At 34.1% G+C, this 12,462-nt stretch overlaps 1 protein-coding gene across 1 annotated transcript in view; it reads left to right on the forward strand.

Annotated features, from left to right (window-relative positions):
* The window catches only part of SECISBP2L (SECIS binding protein 2 like), a 60,801-nt gene that overhangs the window by 12,844 nt on the left and 35,495 nt on the right, over positions 1-12,462 (forward strand). Inside the window, exons 5-10 of the mRNA XM_059913334.1 lie at positions 3,565-3,794; positions 4,089-4,113; positions 4,453-4,568; positions 10,060-10,194; positions 11,662-11,742; positions 12,286-12,453. Of these exons, the coding sequence (XP_059769317.1) occupies positions 3,565-3,794; positions 4,089-4,113; positions 4,453-4,568; positions 10,060-10,194; positions 11,662-11,742; positions 12,286-12,453 (755 nt within the window). The remainder of the gene's footprint in view (positions 1-3,564; positions 3,795-4,088; positions 4,114-4,452; positions 4,569-10,059; positions 10,195-11,661; positions 11,743-12,285; positions 12,454-12,462) is intronic.

Here is a 12,462-nt window from a genome sequence, read left to right on the forward strand (position 1 = left end):
AAATTACAAAACTTTATCCTGGTAGTAGATAAGAATTAATAAATAGTCTTAAAATATTCTTGCTATTTTCCAGTTCATACTGTGAAATTTCATTTTGTGTCTCTGGTCTCAGCCTAATAGCTATAGAGTAGATGGCCGTCTTCTACTCAACACCCATTGTGATTAAAGAAATCCTTATTAATGATCCCAGGCTAGGAATTAGATCTGTTCAAAGGCATATTTGCTTTTTACCCCCTATAGTTTTCACAAAAATGCTGTCTGGCTTAAAATGAATTAGGTGGCACATACATTCTTTCATTTGGACTGTACCTTTTCTGTTGGACATCTATTCAGTTTCCTTTTACAATTGCTTAGGTCTGTTAGGAGCAAGAAGGGATTTGGGAATCAGTTAAAAAACAATTTTGCTGATAGTGCAGTCATTGTGTGATTTGTAGGGCATAAAGCGATGAGATTAACAGACTGACAGATGGTTGGAGTGGCTATGGAAAAGAGTCACAAGGTAATATATGACAAAATTTTCTATGTTTTGGTTGTTCCTAGACATAGTGACCCATTTCTACATGCTTTGAACCCTGGAACTGCTTTAAAAATTTATCCTAACGTCTTTGGTTTGCTCATCAAGTGTCCACAAAGACAACCTTCTGAAGCACAAGAATTAGAAAGTGAAAAGATGAAGATATAATTTGAGTAGAAGATTATACCTTCTATCAGTATTCTTATTCTTTAGTTTGTTTTTAAGTTATCAGGATTAATTGGTATCAACTGTAGGTAGAATGAAAATTTTAAAGGAATTTGTAACAAATTTTTACTCTTGAACACAAGCTCGTATTTAAGAGTTTAGTAACATGGCTAGATATAATATGCAAAAGTTAATTGCATTTCAGTGTGCTGCCAACAAACAAAATTTAAGATATTATTTACAGTAGCAACAAAAATACAGTTTCTGGCATAAACCTGACAAAAGATAATAAGACACTGATGCAGAAAACTGTAACTTTATTTTAGGACATTTAAAAAAATAAATAGCATGCTCATTCAGGACAATTTGATGTTGCAAATGGCATTTTCCCCGAAGTTAGTCTATAGATTCAATGCAGTTCTATTCAAAATTCCTATGGTGGGCTTCCCTGTTGGTGCAGTGGTTAGGAATCCACCTGCCAATGCAGGGGACATGGATTCGAGCCCTGGTCTGGGAAGTTCCCACATGCTGCGGAGCAGCTAAGCCCGTGTGCCACAACTACTGATCCTGCGCTCTAGAGCCCGCGAGCCGCAACTTCTGAGCCCTCGCGCCGCAACTACTGAAGCCCGCATGCCTAGAGCCCATGCTCCGCAATGAGAGAAGCCACCGCTGTGAGAAGCCTGTGCACTACAACGAAGAGTAGCCCCTGCTCACCACAACTAGAGAAAGCCTGCACACAGCAACAAAGACCCAACACAGCCAAAAATAAAATAAATAAATTTATTAAAAAAAAAAAATTCCAATGGGGATGTTTTTGGAACTTGACAAACTAATTCTAAAATAAAGGAGCACTGGCCAAGACATCCCTGGAAAATAACTTTTCCTCTAGATATCAAGACCTATTAAGCCATTTTATTTTTTATAGGCTTATACAAAAATATAGTATATAAAATTCAGTATGTGAAAATCAAACAGAACAGAGAGCCCAGAAACAGACTCATACGTGTGGAAACACATATAAGGAAAATGACAAAGATAGCATCACAGACCCCTAACATATACATCATGCAAATCTATTCCAGATGGATTAAGGGCTTAAATGGGAAAACCACATGTAGTAGAAAATATAGGCAGATGTCTTTATGATTGCACGGAGAGAACTATTCCTAAAATTAAGAATTTCTGTTTATCAAGCGTGAGTGAAAGAACAAGGCACAAATCTTGGAAAAGATTTTTACCATGCATGTAACTGACAAAGGATTAGTGTGAGGATATATAAAGAATTCATAGGAATCAATAAGAAAATGATCCCACCTTGTGCTCAGGGCCCCTGGAATGCAGTGCTGCCAAGGGGCTGAAACAGTTTGGCAGAACTATAGGAATATTTGGACCCAGTTGTCCTACTCAGGTGAATGTATCCAAATGGAATCTCCCCCTAGAAAGAAAAGGAACTGTTTGATTAAAGGTGTGTACACTGCAGCAGCAGCAAAAAAAAAAAAAACACTGAAAACTTCTCAATGTCCAGTAACGGGCAACAAGTCAAAAGAAGTCTCCAGGACATCCACTCAGTGGAATAATACGGGGCCTTCATATATTATAATTAATGAAGAACATATACATAATATTAAACAGTGCAACTCAAAAATTGTATTGATTCTGTATAAAAATTATATATGGAAAAAATTGTGTATGTGGAAAAAGGAATATTTATGATAGGTTAGGAGATCGTAAGAGGTTTTTTAATGTCTTGTAATTACAATTTGTGAAATACAAAAATGAGAAACAGGCAACTTAGTAGAAAAATAGGCAGAAGTTAAACAATCCAAAAGTAATTTTAACAAGTATTTTACAGAAAGGAAAACGTGAGTGGCTAAAACCATGAGAAAAGATTCTCAATCTCGTTATTAAGCAGAAAAATGCAAATTAAAACCCACAATGAGCCATCTTTTTATACCCAACTATTGGCAAAAATTATAGCCTAGAGGACAGTGTCAAGTATTTGGTGAATATGTGCATCAGTGGGGATATTTATATCCTGCTGTTAGAGTGTAAACTGTTCTAACCACCTTTGAAAATGATTTGGCATTACCAAGCAAAGTTGAATATTATGTGTATCTCCTAAGGCCTAGCAGTAATTATCTTAGAGAAACTTCACGTGCACACATACACATTTATATGTCTATATGAGAATGTTTACAGCAGTATTGTTGTTAATAGCAAAACCCCCAAACAACCCAGGTGTCCCATCAGTGGTACAAAGGATAAATGCATTTTGGTATATTCATACACAGACATTCTAGATTCCAGTGACCTTAATGAATTACAGCCACATGCATCAGAATCTCAAAACCAATCACTGTTTAGGGGAGGGGGTAGCAGCAGGGGGAAGCAAGTCACAGAAGAATATGGACAGTATGATTTCATTTTAATAAAGCTAAAACTGCAAAAGTACATGATATATGTTTTTGGAATACAAAAATCCTTGGTAAATCCAGTTTAAAAAGTGAAGGAATGGTAAACACAGTTCAGAATAGTGGTGACCTCTGAGGGAGAAAGAGAATGCAGTGGTGGAGGAGGCATGCAGTGGACTTCAAAGGATTGGTGATGTTCTCTTTCTAAAATGGGTAATGGTGGTTTGTTTTAATTATTCTGTGATATTAATTATACAGATATTTTAGTTATACAAATATTCTCTTTTCATACTAAATACCTTTTATAAACCAACTTCTCAGGAACAGCTTACCTTTTGATGATCTTTTCAAAAGTTTTCACCTGTTTTCTCTATTTACAAAGTTAGGTATCTTTGTTTTCTTACAATTTTAATGATAACAAGAATTGATCAACTTGTCCTCAAAAAGAGTTGTCACACTTTCCTTGCCTTACAGATTTCCCATCAGACATCGCTAACAAATCTCTCTCAGAGAGCTCTGCCACGATGGTCTGGAAGGCCAAAGGCAGGAGGAGAAGAGCATCCCACCCTACTGCTGAATCCTCTAGTGAGCAGGGGGCTAGTGAAGCTGACATTGACAGTGATAGTGGCTACTGCAGTCCCAAACACAGCAACAACCAACCTGCAGCTGGGGTTCTGAGAAATCCTGATTCTAGCACCATCAGTGTATGTGGCATTACTTTGATTTCCTCATCAGTCATCTGTGTCAGTATTATCTTTGTGTCCTCTGCTAAAGCTGAAGTATCTATTTTCATGAACAATTCCTATAATAATAGGATGGTTAAAAATGTATTTTGTATGTTTTATTATTAATATAAGAATACTCATTTATGGAGAAGTATTTTTTCTAAGATTATAATAAGCATGCTTCACACTAGATGGAATTATGAAATGTTTTGCAAGGTATATGGTGTTTACTCTTAAGCGGAAAATAATTGTCTTTTTTGTTTCTATTTTTAGCATGTGGAATCATCTATATGTGCAGGTACTTACTTTCTGCATAGTGTTTTTGCTATACTTTCTTCTTTGTCCAGTCACAGCTTTGTTTTTAAGCATGAAGCTTGCTGATGCTGCAAAAAAATTGGAAATCTTCCAAGGAAATTCAAGTTAATTTGAAAGTATACTTTTGTTGATGGAATTGAGAAAATTCCAGCTAGAGGTATTCTGTAAGATGACAACTTGTATTACTAAGAACTGGAATACCACTTAAAGTTTATGGAAAATTTTTCAGTATTACATTTATAGTGACTGAGTTTCAGTACGTGAAGTTAGGGGGCCCTTTAGGTTTTGACATCTTTATATTTTAAAATCTCATTTATTACAGGTGGTGTAAATTGGTCCAATGTAACTTGCCAGGCAACTCAGAAAAAACCTTGGATGGAAAAAAATCAGACATTTTCTAGAGGTGGAAGGCAGGCTGAACAAAGAAATAATTCACAGGTAATTTGGATTAGGTTGGAGAAATTTGAGTAGTGTGAGATATGGTATAGTGGTTTTGAAGGGCAGTGTTCTTAATTTTTGGCGATACATATTGTGTTGTTTAAAATAACATGATATCTGTAACTTTTAAATGGCTTAGCCAATAAAATTATTATTTAAATAATGAAACAAAATGGCAAGATGTTGAATGTAGGTGGGATGTATATTGTACCATTTTCTACTTTTCTATATTTAAGAAATATATTTGTATATTTTATAATTTTAAAAAAGAATACTCTCCAGTCCTGCTTCATCTTCTGTGACTATTTCTTATCCATATAAAAAAATTTAAAGCATTTTAGTACCTTAAATATTGATTCTTTGAACTTCAGGACTGCAGCCTTGTCCACGTGTCTTTAGTTGACTATAAACACCACAAGCCATGCTCGGTGCTTGTTGCGGTACCATAGTGATGGCTGCCTCTGCCATAATGGGGCCAGACGGGGCAGCTTGCTGGTCTTGGGGAGCAAGATCTAGCTGCGGTACAGCAGAGCAAGTTATATACGGCCACGAACTTCCGATAATTGTCTTCCTGCGTTGGTTGGTTGTGAAATCAGGGAGGTGTTGATTGGTCAGTGTTTTTCCTTTATAATTTTTAGATACAGTTCCTGGATTCCTTAAATCTAGTTAAGGAATTAAAGTTACCATATGGATAGATCTGGATGAACTGAAGTAAGAGTAAGTTACTAATGGATTGAATAAACCAAATACTTGCCGGTGTGCCTTTGCTTCCCTGAAATGAAGTACTTCAGACGTACCCTAATGTTAATTAGGCTGTAGGGAAAACAAGTAGAATAATGCCCTCTTCCCTATGGTTATTGCAAAAATGAGTCATTGTTGTTTGTGGCAGGCTTGTGAGGCAGTCTAACTTTATTTGATTAAAAACAAAAGAGCTGAAACAAGAATTGTTAGTATAGATTAGATAAACAAAATCTACGGAATGTTTGGTTAAGGACTGAAATTTTATGTTGAAATCGTAACTGCTAGACCTGCCAAGTTTGCAGTCTCATTACTGGTAGTTTTGATATCAGTAGCCCACTAGAGAGGAAATAATACTGATACAGACAAACATTTTATCTCTGCCTCAAAACTGATGCGGAATGGTGAAAAACACAAAACTTTCAATTTTAGAAACGCATAAACGTTTGTTTATTTTGTCTCCCTTCATTCCAAAGAACTGGAGCCAGATGTTGAACAATGTGTGTGTTTTCTTTTCTACTTCTGAGGCTTTGTTATACTTTTCTTAAGTGTGTAGCTTGATTTTTGATATGCAGAATCTTTTTTTTCTTTTAAGTCAAAATATTTTTCCCCTTTGCAATTTCTGATTGTTTTTAGGCTTAAAAAGTCTTTTAGAAATCTAGTAAATATTCACTTGTATTTTCTGCTTCTTTTTTACAGGGTAATGTTTTCAAAACTTTTTTATCTGAGGTTTTTTTTTGATGCATGGTACAACATAATGAGGTCGATTTTCACAGTAGCTAACCAGTTGTCTTAACATTGTAATCCATTATTTTTTCTGATTTGTGCTGCCCTTTTAGTCATTTGCTAATTTCTTATGTCTTGGGTCCTGTTTCTGGGCTTTTTTGTTCCATTTATCAGATTTTTGCACCTGTACCATGCTGTTTTAACTACTGTACAATGCAGTGATTTTTAATGTTTTTACCAGTGTTTTAACATTTGAAACAGCATATTTTTTCTATACTGTGATGTAGCCTTAATTGTAAATGAAGGACAGAATGTAAAAACTTAAGTTTTTAAAAATGGCTTTATTTTGTGAATAGGTTGAAAAATAAAATATATGAAAAAGGTTATACAATGAACAATCTCATTTTTACCCTGTCTCCACTTGTCTTCTTATCTTCCCTATATCTGTGTATTTTCCCAGAGTTTTTTTTTTTTTTTTAACAACTCCTAATGTTGTATGCATATATCCTTGTTAATTTCTGAAGTCCTGTCATTGGACACTTGAATTATTTGTAAACTATTGCTGTTAATAGACGTGCTGCAGTACTAATTAGACATCTGTGTGTATAGCAGTAGACTAAATTCCTAGGTAAGGTATTGCTGAGTGAAAAGATAAAGTCATTTCTGTTATTCGGTAAATAACACCAGATTGTACCATTTTACATTCTCAACGATAATGTGGAGAGTGCTTATTTCCAAGTAGCCTCGGTAATCATGTGTTTTCAAGATTTTGGATTTGTGCCAGTGAGGGAGAAATAGTGTATTAAAGTAGTTGAGTATCTTTCCATATGTTTAAGGGCCGTTTGTACTTTTCTGTGAACTTGTCATATTCTTTGACCATTTTTTGTATCTTGATCTATTTCTCTGTTTTTGTACATTAAACATTTTTTTTTAATTTAGAAATTTTTATTTTTATTTTTCTTGGGCCGTGTGCCTTGCGGGAGCCTCGTTCCCCGACCAGGGGTTGAACACAAGCCCCCTGCAGTGGAAGTGCAGAGTCCTAACCACTGGGCCACCAGAGAATTCCCTGTTTTTGTACATTTTTAAATCAATTTGATCAAGCTCTTAGCAAATTTTTTTAATTTCTGGGAGGTGGTAGTCTGTAATATGAGTTGCAAATATTTTGCAAGATTTTCATTTTTATTTCTGACTTTGCTTATTATTATTGCCATATACAAGTTTGTTTTAAATAGCATTAAGAAGTTTATTTTTATAAAGGAATTTGCCTGTTTTCCTCCAGTGTGTTTATGCTTTTGTGTTTTTTTACATTTAAATCTTTATTCCGTTTAGAGTTTGTCTTGGTGGATGTTGCGAGATATGGGTCCTATTTTGTATTTTTCAAGTGGCTACCTAAATCTCCCAGCACCATCTATTGACAAGTCCATTACTTCACCTATTTGAGATAACCACCTTTATCACATGTTAAATTTTCATATATATTGAAATTTGTTTCTAGATTTTCTGTTTTGTTCCATTGGTTTTTAAACTAATCTATCAACTTAGGGAGAATGGATTGCCTTATGATATGGCATCTTTCTAGAAAAAAAAAGTCTTCCTATTTTTTCTTTTTTCTTTAATTTTTTGGCTGTGCCATGCGGCCTGCAGGATCTTAGTTCCCTGACCAGGAGTTGAACCCAGGCCCCTTGCATTGGAAGCGAGGAGTCTTAACCACTGGACCACCAGGGAAGTCCCCTGCCTTCTTATTTTTGAGTTACCTTTTTGTGTTCTTCAGAAGTATTGTATAATTTTCTGAAAATAAATTTGTACATATCCCTCATTTGTCAATTCCTAGTATTTTTCTTTTTTGTTATGTAAGTGGAATATAAACACCTGAATCTTTAGATACTGATTTTGTGCTAGTCATTTAAGAATCTTAGTATGTAGTTGTAGCTATAGTTTCTGCTTTGTTCTGTATGCCCACTTTCTAGCAACAAAACTCTTTTTTCTTAGAAGAATTTTTTTAAAAAGGGGGGGTTATTAGTTCATTCCAGGAGGTAATTGAAATACTTGCATATTTGGTCCTCATGAACTTTGTTGGGACCGTTAGTTTGGGGGTTTTAACTTAATCCTGGAACTTTATGTCTCCAAGTACAAGAATCAAGTTGCATTTATTTTTTTAAAAAATTGTTTTTATGTTTGTAACAACATTAATGCATATATACTAAGTCTGGTTTACAACAGGGCTTACATTTTGATATAATTGTAATGCTGTTTGGAGGGCAGGTTTACATTTATTTGTTTGTGATAGTGACTGTACAAAGAAATGAAGAGTTGTACTTAAGAATTATTCTCTTCTGTTCATCCCAATATTGGGGCTTGATTATTAGTTTTCATTTCAGTGTTAATAATTTATGTGAATTCAGTTGTTTCTTTAGTACCTAGACATTGTAAATTGCACTTGTTTTAGCATCCTTGTTTGAGCTGCTTTTCATGAGCCAATTTAAAAAATATTTTATTATGAAAATTTTTAAACAGACCTTAACGTTGAAGTAATTTTATAGAGACCATTCATATAGCTACTAGCTTGATGCTATCGAAGATTTTACAGAAATTTGCTTCACATATGTATTCCTCTGTCTATCTCTCTATCCATGTTCATGAGTTTATTTTAAAATGAGGTAAATATTTAAAACCAAGGAACTGTTGGGTACCTGGCAAATTATCAAGTTTCCTGACAGATGCTTATAGGTTATAGGAAGTAGCCCCATTGTGCACATTCTAAGGAAGATTACATTTACTATATGACTATCCTCTGGCGTATAGTTCTGCCATACAGCCTACTTCCCAAGAGAGTATTAAAATTGTTTCTTTAAAAAAAAAAAAAAAATCTGTTTCTTATCAGCAAGTCTTTTTAGACCAGTTGCTTAGCATGGGAATTGCTAGGTGCTTCTAGGTCTTTGTGTGCATATTTTTGATTTAATAATCCAAAGCCTATACAACAGCACCTTCAGTCCAGGTCTGCTTCAAGTTCTGTATATTGTTAGAATTCTTGGGTAACTGGTAAAGAAGATCATACTTTTCACATCTTCTCTAGGTGTCCTGGTTCAGAGGCATTTCATCTAAGTTGCATTAGGTACTTAAGAGCGGGAACTTGATTGTCTTAAGATTCTTAAAGTGCTTAATGTGTTTTTTTCTTGCTTTTATGACAGTTGAACATTTTGCAAATGGGTCAATAGGATGATAATAATTTATGTGACTGACAGTTTTATTCTTTTAAATCTGTTTTCTTATAAACAAGATTTAAAATTTTTAATATTTCCTAGGAACTAAAAAACAAAACTACAGATATTAAAAGACCTACGATAGTTTTATAGAAAGGTAATACTCAGTTTCTCCCAATGGTAATAACATCTTGCAAAACTGTAGTGCAGTATCACAACCCTGATACTGACATCAATATAGTCGATTCAGAACAGATCCATTACTGCAAGGATCCCTCATGTTGCCCTTTTATAGCCAAACTCCCTTCCCTTCCCCACCAGCCTCTCCTTAACCCCTAGAATCCTCTAATCTGTTCCCCCTTTTTATGGTTTTGTCATTTCAAGAATGTTGTATAAATGAACTCATACAGTCTTTTTAGGATTGGCTTTTTTCACTTGCATCGTTTTTTGGAGATTCATACAGATTATTGGGTATATCAGTAGTTTGTTCCTTTTCGTGACTGACTGCTGTTTTATAGGATGCATATACCACAGTGAGTTTACTCTCCCAATGAAGGACATCTGGGTTGTTTCCAGTTTTTGGAATTACAAATAAAGTTGATATAAGCGTTCATGCACAAGCGAAAAAAGTAACAGACACTAATTATCACATTTTTGTATTTTCATTATGACCTTATTTGTCAAAAGTTGTAACCTTTTGTAATAAGTTATGCACTTTATGAAAATTCATTGTGCTGTATACTTTGGGGTACATTTCTGTATGTTATACTTCAATAAAACATTTTACTTAAAAGTAATATATTCTCCCCCCTCTGGGGTTTATTTAGGTTGGATTCAGATGCCGAGGACATAGTACTTCCTCAGAAAGAAGACAGAATTTGCAAAAGAGACAAGATAATAAGCAGTTAAACCCCAGTCAGTGTCATAGAGGCGACCCAAATTCCGAGTCTTTATATTTTGAGGTATTTTTTCAAACTGTGTATTGTTATAGCAAATGTTGCCATTAAGAAATTAATTTTTCTTACATTATGATAAGTACTTTTTATGTCTTAACATGTGACTGCAAGTAGATTGTAAGTTACTTAGATGTATTTGTCTTGTCATTTTTGTCTTGGTTATATATAGTTAGTCTAACATTAACTTTATTAATGTTTATTTTTATAAGTTTTTGTCATGAGTATTCATTTTGAGGTAACATATGGAGGTAGAACTTAATTTTATGTGGACTTCCCCTAGTTTGAAACTTTCTCCCTAACTTTCATTATCTTTGTTGAATCTATTTGTTAAGTTTTTCAAATTTGAATAGTTCAATCTAGTTAATTTGTGCTGCTAGCCAGGGGAGTCTTGAAGAAGGAAGATAAAAGGCTATTTTACTTTTTCTAATAGGCAGACAGTTTATATTCTAATTGCAATGTTTCTATTATTTATTCATCTAACTGGTGCTCATTGGAGGGCTGTTGTATGTTTAAAGTTAGGTGCTCTGCATGATACATTAAGGTGAATAAGCACACTACCCTTAGGGAGGTTGCTGTGTAATAGAGGAATGTAGACATGTACACACCTGATACTTCTCGGGTGTGGTTGAAGTTGAAAGGAGAAATAAGTACCTCTGGGTTTGAGGCAGGATAGGGATAACATTTGGAATAGGTTTTAAAGAATGAGTAGAATTTGATTGTGTCAAGATGGTGAACAACATCCCAGGTAACTCATTTTTGTTATGTAGTTTCTATAAAATGAGTTAATAGATGGAGTTTAAATATGCTTGAGGCCAGAGGCTTCAGATGAATAATATGTTAGATAAGCTTAGTAATTGACCTAAAGGACTTGAGGGTACAGCTCAAGTAGTGTATCAAGAACAGTACATGTGGCAGATTTTTTATTTGCACTTAATCATATGATTGGTTCCATACTTATATTTAGTTAAAAATAATAGATATAAATTTCGGTGTAAAGGAGGATATTGGTTAAGAAATTACTTTGAATAGGGAATTTATTTTTATTTTTTAACTTTTAATTTTATTGACTGGTGTATGTAGTAATGGGACAGGGAATATATTAATGAAATTCATATTAAGCCATTTGTTTAAAATCTTTTCAAAATTATGTGAAATGTGATAAAATCCTTTTTGAATTTCTTTTTATTTACTTACCCACCTTAGGGTAGAATTATTAATAAAAATGGAATAGTAGATGCAGAAATCCAAAGGATGGACACGTGTGGATGTATCCCCATCCTTGAATAATTAAATTAGCTATGTTTTAGCATGTGAGAAATGAGATTTCCTTTTTAAGACTGACTTTAAATAGTTTAATATTGAGTTAAAAAATTACTTCCCTATCATTTCATTACTCTTAAACATTATAAATGTTGTTCTTAAGAGTTTATTGCTTTGAGCTCTGTTTTTACTTAAAATGTGGAACTATTTCAGGATGAAGATGGATTTCGAGAACTAAATGAGAGTGGAAGTGCTAAAGATGAGAATATTCAACAGAAACTTTCTTCAAAAGTAGTAAGTGACTCTTTTAAAAAAGATAAGCAAAATACTTGAACATCTTTGGAGCTATGGCAATGTTGAAAAGAAATATTACAGCTAAGTATAAAGACTTGTAGGGCAGCATGGTATAGAAGAAGCACTGTATTTAGTACTGATCTTTAGTATTTCTTTTCAGCATAGCCAGAACAGAGACACTGTCCTTTGAAATCCATAGTTCCATTACAGACAAGGAAATACCATTAATTAAATGACATCATAAAACATATAGTCCATGCTAAAATTTCCCCAGTTGTTGCAAAACTTTACCTTGGAGTTATTTTGTTTTCAGTCCAGGATCCAGACAATTATCACCTATTGCATTTTGCTGTTTTGTCTCTATTATTTTCCAGTCTCCCAGTCTAGAATGATCCCACCATCTCACTCTGTTCTTTATGTAATTGAATCTTTTGAAGAGTCTAGTCCAGTTATACTGTAGAACATCTCACATTCTACATTGTCTTTCCTTATGATTAGACTTTTATGGAATCACTAACAAATGTTTTTCTCTGGTTATCACAGTTGGATGATTTACCTGAGAACTCACCAATCAATATAGTTCAGACACCAATTCCCATTACAACCTCAGTTCCTAAACGTGCAAAAAGTCAAAAGAAGAAAGCTTTAGCAGCAGCCCTTGCCACAGCTCAAGAATATTCAGAAATAAGTATGGAGCAAAAAAAACTGCAGGTATGTATT

The sequence above is a fragment of the Balaenoptera ricei genome, chromosome 2 (genome assembly GCF_028023285.1).
Source record: "Balaenoptera ricei isolate mBalRic1 chromosome 2, mBalRic1.hap2, whole genome shotgun sequence".
NCBI lineage: Eukaryota > Metazoa > Chordata > Mammalia > Artiodactyla > Balaenopteridae > Balaenoptera > Balaenoptera ricei.